General features: G+C 35.5%; 3 protein-coding genes across 10 annotated transcripts in view; 1 reads left to right on the forward strand and 2 right to left on the reverse strand.

The window, feature by feature from the left end:
• The window catches only part of LOC139970030 (uncharacterized), a 407,172-nt gene that overhangs the window by 236,127 nt on the left and 155,185 nt on the right, over window positions 1–15,860 (forward strand). For all 6 annotated transcript variants that reach the window (XM_071975586.1, XM_071975588.1, XM_071975587.1 and 3 more), the window contains one exon: window positions 640–719. In XM_071975586.1, the coding sequence (XP_071831687.1) occupies window positions 640–719 (80 nt within the window). The remainder of the gene's footprint in view (window positions 1–639; window positions 720–15,860) is intronic.
• The window catches only part of LOC139970086 (uncharacterized), a 343,535-nt gene that overhangs the window by 208,703 nt on the left and 118,972 nt on the right, over window positions 1–15,860 (reverse strand). The gene's annotated exons all lie outside the window — the stretch shown is intronic.
• On the reverse strand, window positions 2,856–15,001 carry LOC139969339 (sterile alpha motif domain-containing protein 3-like). Of its 2 annotated transcripts, XM_071974221.1 has the most exons (9): window positions 14,319–15,001; window positions 11,123–11,352; window positions 10,374–10,482; window positions 9,553–9,720; window positions 8,438–8,531; window positions 7,169–7,513; window positions 6,314–6,494; window positions 5,703–5,788; window positions 2,856–4,859 (listed from the first exon to the last, which is right to left on the reverse strand). In XM_071974221.1, exons 1-9 carry the CDS (start codon window positions 14,327–14,329, stop codon window positions 4,575–4,577), a joined length of 1,509 nt encoding a protein of 502 aa, XP_071830322.1. In that variant the 5' UTR covers window positions 14,330–15,001; the 3' UTR covers window positions 2,856–4,574. The 2 variants fall into 2 exon arrangements, with proteins under 2 accessions (XP_071830322.1, XP_071830323.1); XM_071974222.1 differs by lacking the exon at window positions 9,553–9,720 and having other exon boundaries at window positions 14,319–14,997.

Raw genomic sequence — 15,860 nt, forward strand, 5'->3', positions numbered from 1 at the left:
AATGCGTGCAATGTGATACAATTATGAAGGTTGATATTGAATAAATACTTAAATACCGTTGGTATATCATATAATAGTAACAATTTGTATTTGACTTCCACCAGAGATGACAAATTGTTGCGCCCAGTAAAGAATGTTGCTTTGTCCTCGACCCTCCTATCCCTCTACATTCTATTTCTCCTCCGTTTTAGTGCAAGATTGTGCAGGTTTCTCATTCCGAAATTACGTTGAAAAATGTAATTTGTAGCATCCTAAACTATTCTGAGGTTAAGAAACAATTTTCTGTTTTAAGATTCATAATTTCTAGATTTTATATTTTACCACTGCACTCTAACAATCTCAGACATTTTAGTTCTCATTTAAAAGTGAGAAGGGTTCACGAAAACGATCTATATTATCAATCAATTTACCGAAAATAACATACAATATAAATCATGGGATCCGAGCGGAAAATGGCAAGCGGTTGTTACAAGGATTTGCTCCGTTTACTTAGTTTATTGTGTACAATGTTGTATTTCTACATGTTTGTTGTTTACTTTGTTTATCTTTTATGATTTAGTAAACAATTAACCTGACTAGGAGGACATTCCTCTACGTCTTCTACATCTTACACGATGATTATTCTATTTCTCTCCATAGGTTTAGTTCGGGCTACACTATGCCAGACACTTTTCCGGTTGGATCCATTCCATCATCCTTGAAATCAAGAAATGTGAAAGGTATTGTCACAATGACGTCATAATGGACACACTTAAAATGTCTTACATTTAATTAAGGCTTTACCAACTATGTGAATTTATTTTGACTTGTTGATTGTTGTTGATTTACATACAAGAGAGTAATGAATCAGCAACACATGATTGCCATTTTATATGAAGGAGACACCCAGAACAGAGTCTAATTGTGATAGTAAACAACGAACTGAATAATAGAAATGTAACAACACTTAATATTGCTTGGCTTAGTTGATTTAAGAGATAAGTCATATTCCTTTCATTTCGCTCCTTCGAGATCACTGCACTATAAGTAGTTTGTGAGTCGCCATCACATCAATCGATGCTTGCAATCTCTTTCCAAAAAGTAGTGGTATCATACACTTTGGGCAACTTAATTACACAGCGACAATGATTGTGAAAGGTTTTGAAGTAATGTTGTGCCCCTCGGAGTATGTCAACCCACCGCCCCGTAAAACACACACATTTAAACACATTCACACTTGTGGTCTTACATCAGAAAAAGGGGAAGTTTATATATCAAATGATACCTTCTGAGGCATAATTTGACTTATATGACTTGACTTATTATCCAATATCTAAGTCTAACGCAATTTTGTTTTTTAACTATTGTAAGTTAGTTTTTAATGCGTGGTGGTGGGGTGGGTGGGTGGGGGGGCTGGGGAGACACCCCATTACTCCTTTGATCAGCGCTTGAAAAGGGTAAAATATACATGTATTGGCAAACATTAACATCCATACATGATTTGTCTTAAAGAAAAATAATACTAGAAATAAAATGTGGGTTGTTTTAGTAATACGCTGACGAAAGTAAGAGTTATAATACAAAAACGAAGAAAAGAAAACAGAGTCGTTCTGTCTGTTACACTGTAAAAACTAAAAGGGTTTATTTACCCCAAAATAGGGTAAATGTAAATCCCGCATGTGGACACAAAGTATGGGTATTTATAACCACATTTAGATGTGCATTTACCCTTTATTGTGTCGCTATGCAGGATTTACATTTACCCACTATTTGGTTTCTTTTACACAATTTAGGTGTGAATTTACCCATTATTGTGTTGCTATGCAGGATTTACATTTACCCACTTTTTGGTTACTTTTACACAATTTATTTGTAAGTTTACCCTTTATTGTGTTGCTATGCAGGATTTACATTTACCCACTATTTGGTTACTTTAACACAATTTAGGTGTGAATTTACCCATATTTGTGTTGCTATGCAGGATTTACATTTACCCACTATTTGGTTACTTTAACACAATTTAGGTGTGAATTTACCCATATTTGTGTTGCTATGCAGGATTTACATTTACCCACTATTTGGTTACTTTAACACAATTTAGGTGTGAATTTACCCATATTTGTGTTGCTTAGCAGGATTTACATTTACCCGCTATTTGGTTACTTTAACACAATTTAGGTGTGGATTTACCCATATTTGTGTTGCTATGCAGGATTTACATTTACCCACTATTTGGTTACTTTAACACAACTTAGGTGTGAATTTGCCCATATTTGTGTTGCTATGCAGGATTTACATTTACCCACTATTTGGTTACTTTAACACAATTTAGGTGTCAATTTACCATTATTTGAGTTGCTAAGCAAGACTCACATTTACCCACTATTTGGTTACTTTTAAACAATATAGGTGTAAATTTATGACTTAGTTGTGTTGATGTGTGGGATTATTCCATTAGATCTTTTGGTACTATTATGCTTAAGATGTACAACTACCTCTTTGATGCTGCTGCACATAATTTACAATTATATTAAAGGTATTCTGTATTGGCCCAAAATTATAGCATGCTATAATCGCTAGATGTTTTCAAAGAATACTTTCCTGGAGGTCACTACCCTCCAATGGTTCACAGACATTCTACATTGAGCACACAAGATGACTGAATGTCTCAGTGAGAAAAATTTCCTCAAGAGTGGTAATAAAAACAGTTCAGAATTTTAAGCAAAGGTGACCATATTTGGCCAACACAGCATACCTTCATTGGGCTACATAACACAATGCAATTTAATTGTGCAGATTCTTGAATTAATATAATGGGTAAGAATGTTAAATTAGGAGAAAACTAGAAACTTCAAACATGAATACTACACTGCATAAACGTGATATGAATAATCAATGCAATAGCATGTTTATATCAATCTAGGAATATTCATGCATAATGTACAATATGGTGAAGCAACACTTAAAGTTGGTAACATATGTGTATACTAGTGAAACCTTGACTAAAAAATGTTACATTTACTAATGTATGATCACATTTTCTCAACAATTAGAAACTGCCACAACCCATTACAAGGCATGTCAGGTATTAAACCATGTAACAATTTTCATTTACATCGATGAATACATTTGTAAAATTAAGGTGTGCCAATCTTTTAACATTAACATAAATCTCTATTGACCACAAATATTACTTTCAGGTTGTCTGTTATGATTATGCTGTATCACTGTCACCTTAAAAATCTGGTATCACTCAAAAAGTGCATTACTTTGGCATAACATTGGTAAAAAAGACCATAACTCCCACTTTTATAAAATGGCTCAGCAAAAAATTGAGAAACTTGGAGAATATTAAGATAAACAATAATAACTTACTAATAAAAACAATTTGTATGTAAACAACTAACTTTGCAAATCAATGCAGGTACATCAACATGCTTTTGTTTATGATCAAACCCATCAGTTCTCACTGACCATGAATGTTGCATCAACACAATAAAGGTTTACATGATAAGACCTGTATGTTACTAAGTTGTAAATTAATAACTCTAAAACATACCTTAACTCTAATGTATGATTAATTAATACAGTTCTTAGTGCTTTAACATTTCATGTTGATTTATCTTGAATACAACAGTACACTCAAAAAGTTGCATTAGAGTGGTGCATGTTTATGTGCACCACCCCCACCCCACCAACCAAATTTTGTTGTGACAGAACAAGCCACAATATATGGAACTTTCTTGTCACTGATCTAATTGTTCCAGCAATTGTCTCCATGATTTTATTTATATGTGCATCAAGCATTACAAAGATTATCGATAACAACTTCCTGGTCTTGGTATAAATTGACAAAAACAAAATCAAATCGAGCAAAGATACGGTGATGCTTAAGTTTAGGCCTATGATTGTGAATGATCACCATTAACCATCTGTGTTGAGTGTAACCGAGGCTAACTGAGGAAGACTAGCATACAATTAGTCTACACTAAGCTTGCTTCAACTAGGCTGAACGTTAAACCTTAATCACTATACCCCTCTATGTTTATTGTAGACCCCACAATTTATCACAAAATATTACTGTACACAATTTGCTATTCTTAATGCTCATCAATCTTGGTTTGAATGTATAAAAAATTTACTGGCTTAGATAATTTGCTTAATATCAACTAATTGCTGTTTGGCCTTCTTATTACACCCAGTTCTAATTGTATTAACAGCTTATTATTGACTTTACTATATGACACCTTTTATAAAGTTGCATTAGTGTTCCAACTAAATTTTCGCCCCCAACTTTGCTCTTCGTCATAACAAGGCATGTCACAGCACTTCAAACTTGTAGTTGCCCCTGATCTCACTGTTTCACCAATATTGTAATGTTTAGTATTATATATCATTTAAGTGTATTAAGAATTACCCAAATTATCATTTTACACATTATTTGTCTTGTAAAATTATGCTAACAAACTAAATCCCTGAAAACAACACTATGCAAATCCAGCAAACAATCTGAAAAACATAACTAACAATAATTCTGGGTCAACAAATAACAGAAAAACAATAGAACTTGAAGAAAAGTCACAAAATGAAATAAATCATGCTTGAAGTTTTGCAATTAATGAAATGATCTTTTGAGGCAATTTCCCCTTGTCTTTGCATTGCAGCAGAACATTTTGCAGAAATGTCAGTGTTCCTTTTACTTTGCCGTTATACTGTATGTTGAAAACATAATATGTTGCCAGCAGGATTAGAACTGCCTCAGGGAAAGATGCTGCAGTACTGCATTTTTCGTTTTCTGCAATGATTGTTATGTTTGATGGGTCCAGCGGATCCCCAGTGTATGTTATGACCGGTGTGTTGATTTCAACATCCGAGCTAACCTATCAAACAATGAAATAAATAGGATGATTAATTCCTGATAACACATTTTCAAAGGTAATCCAGCTTCTTCAGAATCACATACACTAAACTTGCATTTGATAATATTACTTGGGAGCTGATTTGAATAAGCATCATTTCTAGCTATAAATGAATATTGCGAATGTTTCTATAACTCAGGGTATATATAAACCAGAATGTCAAATAACTTAGTGATTCCTTGCCATTATGAAGCAACATTAGATGGCAGATTTTCCAACTTCCACCGTGCTGACCTGATATCACCAGAAGTGCCATTGGCCTTAGAGTATCGAATAATAGGTGCCTATATAAGAAGATTGAATTTGAAACCAACTATCATTTCTTCAGCGATCAACTTTATTAAGACTTGGCTCTAATTGAAGACAAGTGAACTGTGACCTCCATACAAAACATTCGGGATTTGCTACTTACCAAATGCTACCTAAATTCAATTCATGATATGTGGTGGTAATTAAAGGGTTCAGGTTTTCATGTTTGTTGATCTCAAATGACCTCTGACCACAATCAAAAACAGGAAGAACCACCTACTCACCAAGGGTTACCTTGTGTTATCTTTTAATTCAAAGAAAAAATAGGGATCATCTGCTCACCAGGGCTATCTACATATTACTCTTGAAGTGCAAACCATCTTTCACTTCTTGAGGTATAGTGTTTACAAACCGAGGCCTCACACACACCCCGATCAGCATTGCATAGATTTCTTTGGCCTTAGAAGGGTTATCGACATATTACTCTTTACATCTTTTGCAAGTTTACAAATAATACACCAACTAATGAAAGGGTTATTAAAATGGGAAGCTTACATCATCATCACTGTTTATAAACAGAAAGTTGCGATCTTCTTTCAGGAAGCCAGGTAGTATCCAGAGAGCTGCGGTCCATGTAGCATCTGTAGCAGAATAAACACAGAAGTTATTGTCTTCATTCAGTGTAAATGAATGTAAAATGTAACACAACAGTAAAAAATTTCATGCTGATTTCCTGAAAATAACATAATGATTTAGTAAGTTGATGTAGTGTATCAATGCAGTTTTATCTCTGCACTCTTAAAAATAACTACATTGAAGTGTTCCTTAATTAATGTTTTATTGCAGGATTCAGTAAACCATCTAATTCATCCAATGACGACACTGTTGCTACTTTGCCTCATATGGTCACAACTTGTCTCCTTGCTCAGATTATCCTGTATATATGAAACAGGATTGGCCACATTTTTCTTCATTATCTTGAAAGACCTTGGATTTTTTTTTAAGTTTTCAAACATCTGCCATCAGTTTAACTAATTTATATTTTAAGAAGCTGACAAAATGCTTGTCTCAACTGAAACTGTTAAGACATATCTCCTAGTCTACATAATAGTAAACTTTTTTATTATTTTTGGTAATTAACTCAGCACTTTGAGATGTTAACTTACCCCTTTTGTCTTTTTCTGTCAATTGCTGAATAAAGTTGTTGTATTCAACAAGGAATCGAAGAGTGCCCTTTGAGTGATTTGTGTTGTAGGTGATGATCTTTGCTGCAATGTCATCAAGATTTTTGTAGAACATCTCCGACACTGCATCCCAACTGATGATGGCTGAAAAATCTTCTATGATCTATGAATTAAGGTAATAAAAAGGATGATAATGACATTGTATTAATAAACAACTTTCAAACAGGAACTTTCAGCCAAGTATTCGTGTTAGATCATTAAGTCAGTAAAAGAATCTTGTTTTGGCAGTTATTCATGATTTTCTTCAGTTAAACCTCTATTTTAGTAGAAATTCTAAACATTCAAATACTCTTACATATCATCCATGGTATTTAGATTCACCTACTTTTTGAAAATCCCTGTCAAAGCTAACAATGTGTTTCTTCCATGGTAAATAAAACAGCTATGATTAGCTCACTTGGCAGGTTAATTTGTGGCAAAATACACTCATGACCTTTTTCCTTGAACTTTGTCTACCTCAAATGATTCTTGAACTAAAAAAGGTAGGAATCATCTACTAACCAAATGCAATCAACATTCTAAGGGATTTTTAAGAAGCCAGTAACTGACAATTTTTCCACTTATTGCACTGTGTTTCATGAATATCAGCTATGATTCAAGGAAGCTTCCCTTCCTGAGAAATCCTGAGAGCAAGCTATGCAGCATGAACACAAGTTCATTCACCCTTACATACACAAGCCTTAACATTGGCTTATGATTTCGTCAAACCAACAATTTCCAGTGTAGAACATTATAATCATAAGTCTTAATAATTAGGAATCATTTGTTTGAAATTACCTGTTCTGCACAAAATAGAGTAGGAAATTTGCCTCTGATTTCTGCTATTGGTGGTTTCTCCTCAAGTACAAGTCTCCTTCTCTCTCCAAATGTCAGTGCCATTAATGACTTAATTTTGTTCTTGTCTTGTTTTTTCTTTGTTGATTCCTTTTGTAGTTCCTTAATGTGCAGTTTGATAGTCTCCTCTGTTTCACCCTCAGGTAGAGTCCAATCAGCTCCCTCTTTTCGTTCTCCCTCGTCAGTTGTTGCATGTGTAGATGTCTTCCTCTTCTTCACAACTACATCCCTCGTCATGTGTCTCCTCTCATTTCTGAACTTATCTTTGAGTGCATTTTTCAATGCATCCTACAAAACCAAGATGCAAAAATGAATGGAAGCAGCAGTATGATGAGATAATCTGATATCAATGTTACATATTCTGTTAAAATACCTTTCTTCAGTCTGGACTTGTAATTTAAAGAGCTATGAAATTGTGATGAACACTTGAACACAAAGTATATTGTAATTTTGTTACAAGGTCTTAAAAACAGCTGAACAATTCAAATTAAACTTCAACACTATTGTTAGGTATAAAACTCGGCAACCTCACAATGTAATTTATGCACATGTTTCATCATGTCACCTCACCCATTTTAAAGAGTAGACACCTTGATCTTACAAGTATGCACATCTGGACATTCATGTCAGATGCATGCACAATGTGTACTGGTTCATGCATCTTCTCGGGTAGGCCAGTAAATTATATGAATATGTATGTATACATATATGTCACAGGAGGGGGCTAATGTGCAAACATCTGCATGTATACAAGACCCCAGACTACAATATCCCCCCCTCCCCCACCCACCCTGTGCTGCAGCAGTTCAACCCTTGCATCCACCCAGTTAAGTTCCCTCAAACTGAAAAGTACTTTTACAAACCAACAGCAAAATTAATCTATAGTGGATGTAAGATGTTGCCCTTGAAATGGCAGGACAAACAATCTAGTTTTGAATGCCCCATCATTTGATGTCTTTATTAAAAAGATCCAGCTGTACATAGTTCTTCACTAGCACCAGCTACTGGATATAAAAATGGCTTTTGACAATTAAGCAAATACAGTGAAAATAGTCTCCTGTCTACCTGAATAGCACCAATTTGACTGATACCATTAGTAGTGGTAGTTTTGTACAAAGTAGTCGAAATTACACAATCTAGTCAGGTGCTTTTTATATGTACATATACGCCCACCTTCTAGATAATAAATGAAGAGCTTAATCATATACTTACATAAGGCTCACAGAATGGTAATTTGATTGCCAAGTTTGGAAAGGACTTTATGACTGCTTTAGCTGCTGTATTGTATTGATCTGTAGTAGGATACCTACAAAAAAGAATATCACTTTATAGTTGATTCACATACAGGGTTAGTGCCAGCTGTAAAATTTAGGAGGGGGGGGGGGCAATTACCCACTTGACCAACTCTTTTGGGGGGGATTTAGTATATTGGGGGAGCCTTTTTAAAATGTGGAGTGAAAGGAAAAGATGGTACTGTCTGGGGCTCCAAAAGCTCCAGTTTTTAACCTTCATATCAGCAGGACAGGGCTTGGTTGGGTGAGACTCATACAGGCCCAATGATCTCCCATAATAGAAATTTCTTATGTTACGGGATACTGCGGACTATCTCTATAGTGGTCTCTTGTATCATTCTTGAAGATATATTGTCTAAATTGTTTTGTTTTTACTATGTAATTCTTAATTCCTTGTTTTAGTCTGATGTTGATCTGGGAGTGAAATAAACCTTACACACACAAACACCAAAAATTACATTTTTAAAATAATATCAACAACTTATTTTGCAACTTAATAATAACAGTGAAAAGTTCACCCATTTACCCACTAACCATCAAGTCCTGCTTGTACTAAGTACCTTACCTAGCACCCCCATTCCCCCCAGACAGGCTGAGTCAGCTAAAAGGCTATGATTTTATATTTGAGGTCGCTGCCTGAGCTTGTTTGTTTTGGTAATGTGGATATCCCCATCTGAAGTTAAAATATGAACAGAACTTTAACAAAGTTGTAACCACATCATTCCAAGGTTCCACAATATTAAAATCTGTAGGTTATTGACACATGACGTCTTTATATGCAAAAAATCAAAAGCGAAAATACAGGCTTCCAAAGGTGTTATTGTTCCAGGTTAAATAACACCACAATTTCAAAGATGGCATACTTACACATTGACATATTTCAAAGCTAGTAATTCTGAGATGTTGAAAAGTCAAGATTCCAAAGACTTGTGCATTATGCATGCGTATGACATTTGAAGGCAAAAATTTACACTGGTTTAGCATTAGTGATTGAAAAGACAAAATATTAATATTCAAATAGGGAAAGGTACTTACACAGTAAACAAGCACATTTTGTCAAATGTAGCTTGGATTACAGCAGATTTAATTCTGTTGCTGACAGGTCCCCCTTTTAATAGTTCTACCAAGATGTCTCTCCTAACATCATCTTGATGCAGCTCAAACTTGTGTGGCCATGGCAAGAACTTTTCTTCTTCATGAAAACTATCAAGCATGCAAAAAGGGTAAACAAAACTTTATTAGCAAAATGTATAGAATTAGCACTTTCAATAAAGTGACCCTAAACAAATTTTACATGAACAATACAGATTATACTTTGACACAGGTTGAACAGCTTGATTTTCACTACTTCAGCTGTAAGTTGTTGAACATGCATGTCAGTACTTAGCAAAATGTGACTTCATATTAAATGGCCTCTTCAAATAAGGGGCTTTGTACTGAACTTCTTTAGGGAATGTGTGGGACTTACTGTTAACCAACCAAGTTCCACCAACCCCCCACCCCCCATACCCTAATATATTGTAGTGATAGCTTAAAGAGAAAATGCAGTCACCCTGATTTGAATTAGTATACTGTAGTATAATATTTCTATTATGGCTCTTCCTACTCATGTGACAATGTATTTGTTACTGAATTGTTGAATTCATTCACCATAACTCTTAGATTTGTCTTTTATATGCAATATTTATGTTCTAAAATGCCATAAAATATAATTGTAAGGTCAGCACCAGAAATTTGCAAGGTTTAGCTGATATTGCAAATTAGTTTGGGGCAACTGCTTATTCCCTTAAATAAGCTCTTTTTTGCTTCTGTCAAGGTAGGATAATAATTCAAACATGAAATGTTACATGTCTTACCTGTCTGAAACATCACTGGTACAAGGTACATCTCTTTCATTTCCAGCCAATATAACGGTGTCATCTGAACTTGAAGAGCTTGTAAATGAACTGGCACTGAGGCATGCAACTGACAAAGGAAAGGAGTGTCCAAAATATGTATTATAAATTATTTTTCTAATTTGCAAAACCCCAGAATGTAAAGATTAAATATGTGTTGCTCATAAGTACAAGAAACAAAATAACTGGATTTGCATTGCAATTTGCTACTTACTATTAAATCTTCAACTGCTAACCAATTTGATATTGATTAGCACTTTCATTAGACAGTAATGCTTTTTGATTGATATTGCAAACTGTAAACTGTTACAATGAAAATTTGAAGTAGTATTCAACTTTGGCATACCAATTTGTCCCTTGCAGAATACCTTCAGACTGTGATAATTTCTTATCTTAAAGCTTCCCTGAAATTTCAAATATGAATACTATAGTGACTTCCTCCTGTCAAATATCCCAAAACTTTCCACTACTGTAGGGGGAAAGCCATGAGGAGAGGTTATGACAATGTACATGCATTCATACAAGAATGTTTTATGTGCATATATTATCCTTGGAACTACCCAAGTACCAATAAGTTCCAAATGGGGTTCACACATCACATTATGCCAATAAGGCTCCTTCATGAAATGGTAATAAACATGCTGCTGATAGGCAAATTTTTCTGGACAACAATCTTTTTGCAATCGTGTACAAGAAGCATTTATACTTACCTTCATCCCTTTCACCAATCACATTCAGTTTAACTGCTTTATCTTCCATCTGCTCTTCTTCTATATCACCGTCAATGTCCACCCAGTCGTCAAAGTCTTTATCAAAGACCTGAAGCCGAAATTTCTTTATCCCAAATTGAGATTTGATTTCTGGTTCTACATCACTTGCACTACATAAGAAAACCCTTTTTCTGGATCCATAAGTTACATGGTACCGTTTAAGTGCTTCACTGAAGACACAAATATATAGAAACTAAAAAGTTGTTTCTTCTAACCTTTGAAGTTCAAAGTAACAATGATAAGGAATGAGATGCTCTATTTTAAGTATTAATGTTTCTCTAAACAAAGTACTTAAGTGTTACCATTCTCTGATTTTGATTTGTGTAAATTGATAAGGGTAAATGACAAGCAAAATCTTCATAAGCAAATATGACCCATTTTTGTTGAAAACACAATACATAGCTATGGAAATGTTGACTGTAACCAATAGTGTGCAAAACCATCAAAAAAAAAATACACTTTACCACCTTTGATAAAGATTGCATCTATTTTGCCAAATTCATGCAACCTATTTTCTCTTGCCTCTAGAACCATGCAACAACCTTTTGCATACAATGAACTGTGTAATTCAACAAAAGCTAATGTATGCACTTCTTCAATGCTTGGAAATTGACTTTTCAAAGCTCTCTGAATCCCATCACAAAACTGATGTAACTTTTGAATGTCCCCTCCTGAGTTGGATGTCATTTTGTCATCCAAAAAATTCTGACCAGCTCCATAATAGCACATAAGTAATTGGTGACGCCTTGCCAATGTCTTACACAAATTCCGCCTGTTTTTCTGCCTATTGGCAATTTCTTTGAAATATGCATGTTTAGCTTCAAACCTCATTGTCCAGCAGTGAACAAGAGGTCCATATTTCAATATTGAACGAGGGTAATGCAATAAGTAATGACTTTTGGGTTTAATTCTATTTTCAGGAAAGAGCTCTTTCAGAGCAACCAGAAATCCATGCACCAAATATTCCAAGTATGCAACCATTTCACACGGTATAGAGGGAGCAAATGTAATTTCACAAATATCCATAAGTGACAAAAATAGTTCCCAGTATTCATTTCCCTCTGGAATTGAGCTTCCTATGATTAACGGCAATAATCTCATCAGGCACCATGTTTGAGATGCTGTTTGTTTGATTTTGAAACTTCCCAGGTTAGCAGTGGTATTGCAAGTTGGTTTGCTTTTCTGATCACTTTTTCCAAAGGGAAAAAGTTTCAAAGCACTGTTAAAAGATTCCAAAGTGAAAAAGCCATCCTGAATAAATGTTGTCACAACCTTCGTCATTAATTCTGGAACAAGTCCTTTGAGCAAATCATGAGCTGGATCAGGTGGTAGACAACTGATTACATCAAAGTATTGCAAATCTGACAAAACAGATTTAGAAGCTACTCCATAAACATGCCTAAGACCTTGATTTTCCATAACTAACTGCACCTGATGTTTGTGACCAACACTTGTTCTTTCGATTAAACTGGATGAATCAAAATGATCTTGAATGTCATTACTACTTGCCATGCAAAATCTACATATTCTACCAGCATGAAAATGTTGCTGAAAGCCTCCTAATTGATGTGCTGCCAAGTTATCCATGGAAACCAAACTAATGCAACCCTTGAATGTAAACTCCTCCTGGTTTAAAGTTGTTATTGTCACCCCCTTACTTTCTAAGACTTTAACATCCTCAAGAAGCGGTTTGAGCACTTTCCCAAAGCCATACTGTTTTATTAATCTTGTACAGCAGAGGCAAACAAGCTGAATTGATGACAATTTTGACCGAAACTTTGGGGATAAATTTCCAAGAACAAAATAAAATGCAGCAACTTTGTAGCTGTTAGCTTTATTTCTAAGTGGGTTCACCACACCAAAATCATCATAATAAAAATGAACTTGGAGTGCATGTGGTTCCAAAGAGAATAGGGGATGATTTTGAAATGCTTCACCATCACAGTAATCCTCATATCGCTTGTCCCCATGTCTAGAACGGGACTTCAGAACTTCTGCTAAAATATCATCATGACTTAAAAGACTTTTTAGAGTATCAAGCAACGGTACATAAATGAATGTATCATCTTTCCCACAGGTGGAACCTAGCACATGTTCAACTGGCTCAACTAAACCAAAATGCTCCTTATAAAAAGCTGTCTGTTTATAGTCTGAGGCCAACTTTTCAAAGATGTTATTTTTCTTTTCAAACTTTTCATCGATAAAGTTAAAGATATCAGGATTTTTAGCCACTGTGAAACCAGAAGCTGAAAGTTTTTCTTTGATCTCTGTGCTATCATCCCTTGAACTGTTATAGATGAGTTCAGATAGCTCTAATATTATGCTATTTGTAACAGTAAGTGGTAGTTTATGCTTCTCTTTCATGCCTAAGATGAAAAGAGCAAAGTCTCTTTCCGTGGATCTTTCACCGATTTCTCTGATGTGTGATCCATCACCCAGAGCAGCAGCATCAATAGCACTTATTCCAGTGGATTCTGCAAGACTATTTTTATGCGAATAAACCAATGTTTTCCGTCACTAGACTTGTGCCTACTTCAGTATCCTCATGCCCACCAGAGTTACTGTCATGCCTTATGTTAACATCGAACACTCTTTTATGAAATTTCCGCAGATGGGAATAAAACGTGCTGAACACCCGATATTTTCTTTCACAACCATCTATTCCACATCTTATGGAGAAGTTGGGTTCAATACTATGTGAGAATCTTATGTGATGTAACAACTTTTTGAAAATAATGGTCCTGAAAGTGTTACATATTGAGCAACTTTGCATCTGCAAGGATGCCATAAGGCCTAATCTAACAAAACCTTGGCTAGGCTTTATTAGGATGGCTTGGCATATAAACTGGACAAACCTCACAGCATTAATGCACACTCAGTTTTAATAGTTCAGTCTTGGCCTGCGCTAGCTAGGCTTATAAACTTTGATACAATGGTAGGCCACAGTGTAGGCCCTGCATTGTACTAGTGGCTGTTACTTGTAAGACATAGCCTAGGCTTAGTTATAAAGTCTTCTAATCTTATATAGGCGAATAAGTAGCAGAACAGTTAGGCTAGTAAAGCCTAGGCATAACAGTTATTTAATCTGTACTTTTATAAACCAAACAACCCTTTCAAGGGCTTAACGTCAACTTACACTTGTGACATGTTGCTTTAGATTCATATAAAAATACAAGCGGCCGTTGAAGGTGAAGTCCAGTCGTGTCAAGTCTCGTCAAATGTGACGGCGAAGCGCTTCTGCGGGAACAAACTATGAAATACTAGGATTGGTCGCCAAGCAGTGCAGTGATGACAGTATACTGTACTGTACGTACGTAGGTCTAAGGCATTGTGTTAGCGCCAAGCGCCAAGCGCGAACGAACCACCCTTTGTGAAAGAAAACTTGTCATTGGCTTAAAGTTTGAATCTTTCATTTGATATTATGTGGGGTTCTTTCTAATTTTTCAGATATGCACCCATTTTCTGGAATACCAACTTTGAATCTTTTACATTTTTACCAATATTTATTACCACATCCACATTCTTGAAAGGCTGTATTCAGTGAATTAATGTAAAGTAGTGTTTTAGGAAATTTGTTTTTAACCAATGAGAAGTAAGAACACTTCTGAGACGTATAGTCTGTCATTATTCTCTCGGCGCGGCCTGGCTGCAAACGTAACTTTTATTTCTAGTACGAATGGAAAAATAAAGTCGCAATTCAAGGACATTAATATTAACAGTTTCGAGGAAGCAATAAACCTTGCGCAAGATCGTGATACGTGGCGGAGGTTAATCACTGAGCATGTCGAATAGACGAGACTCAACTTACTACTACTACTAATGAGTACATCATTGTAGAAAATTCTATAGAAGTCACAATGAAAAAAATGTTTCAGCTATGGTCGACGTTTAAGGGCCAGGCATTGTTATCATCCGTTGTGGGGATAAATGTATGCTGGCCGTCCGAAAAAGCACAAAACACTTAAACGTACACAATCATGACAAAAATATTGTTCCAGCTAGCACAAGCTGTACTTCTAAGAATATTTTGTAAACAAGTGTCTCGAGAAATACTCACGTTTAGGCTCTATCAGTTTGAATTGTGAGTCAAACCGTCTTCATGGGCCAATCCAGAAGGGGAGGGATTCAGTGTTTCGAGAAAATGATCGCAGTAGCTTATATACTTTCCGTTGTTTTGTTATGTACATAAGCGTACGGGACTACCTTCGTTGAGGTGGGGGGGGGGGGTTGGTCTGACGCAACACAAGCTAGCATGCTCGAAAAAGAGCGGCTGGTCTGAAGAAAAGGGTACCTTCTGATCGATGGGTTGCAAACCTTCACCCCGTCTCATACGCGCCCATGGTTAGACCTATGTAGATCTTATAGATAATTGTCTGCACCCCTTAATCAGGTGTTGGTATTTATAGGTTGGGCGCCGCTCCTTATCTGTTCATTACCTCAGGATCATTTGCTATTTTGACTGTATTAGTTAGTCTTGCCTTATTAAACTTTCACGAAACTTCATATAGGGCTATCCTACGACTCCATTCATATCCTCTCACCCCCACATAAGAAACAGTTATTATTTTACTAATAACCATGCAGACATTTCCACGGGGAAATTCGGGGATACTCCATATATCTGTACAGTTTGCCGTATATTTATAACACGATATAGGCTATTAATAAATAAATGTCA

Source organism: Apostichopus japonicus, chromosome 7 (genome assembly GCF_037975245.1).
Source record: "Apostichopus japonicus isolate 1M-3 chromosome 7, ASM3797524v1, whole genome shotgun sequence".
Classification (NCBI taxonomy): Eukaryota; Metazoa; Echinodermata; class Holothuroidea; order Aspidochirotida; family Stichopodidae; genus Apostichopus; species Apostichopus japonicus.

Bases quoted from the DNA above. Each gene is read 5' to 3' on its own strand.
- LOC139969339 (XM_071974221.1), bottom strand. The intron at 9,721-10,373 runs GTAAGACATGTA...CATGCTTGATAG, and splicing joins ACCAGTGATGTTTCAGACAG to TTTTCATGAAGAAGAAAAGT. The intron at 6,495-7,168 runs GTAATTTCAAAC...CTTAATTCATAG, and splicing joins CTCTATTTTGTGCAGAACAG to ATCATAGAAGATTTTTCAGC.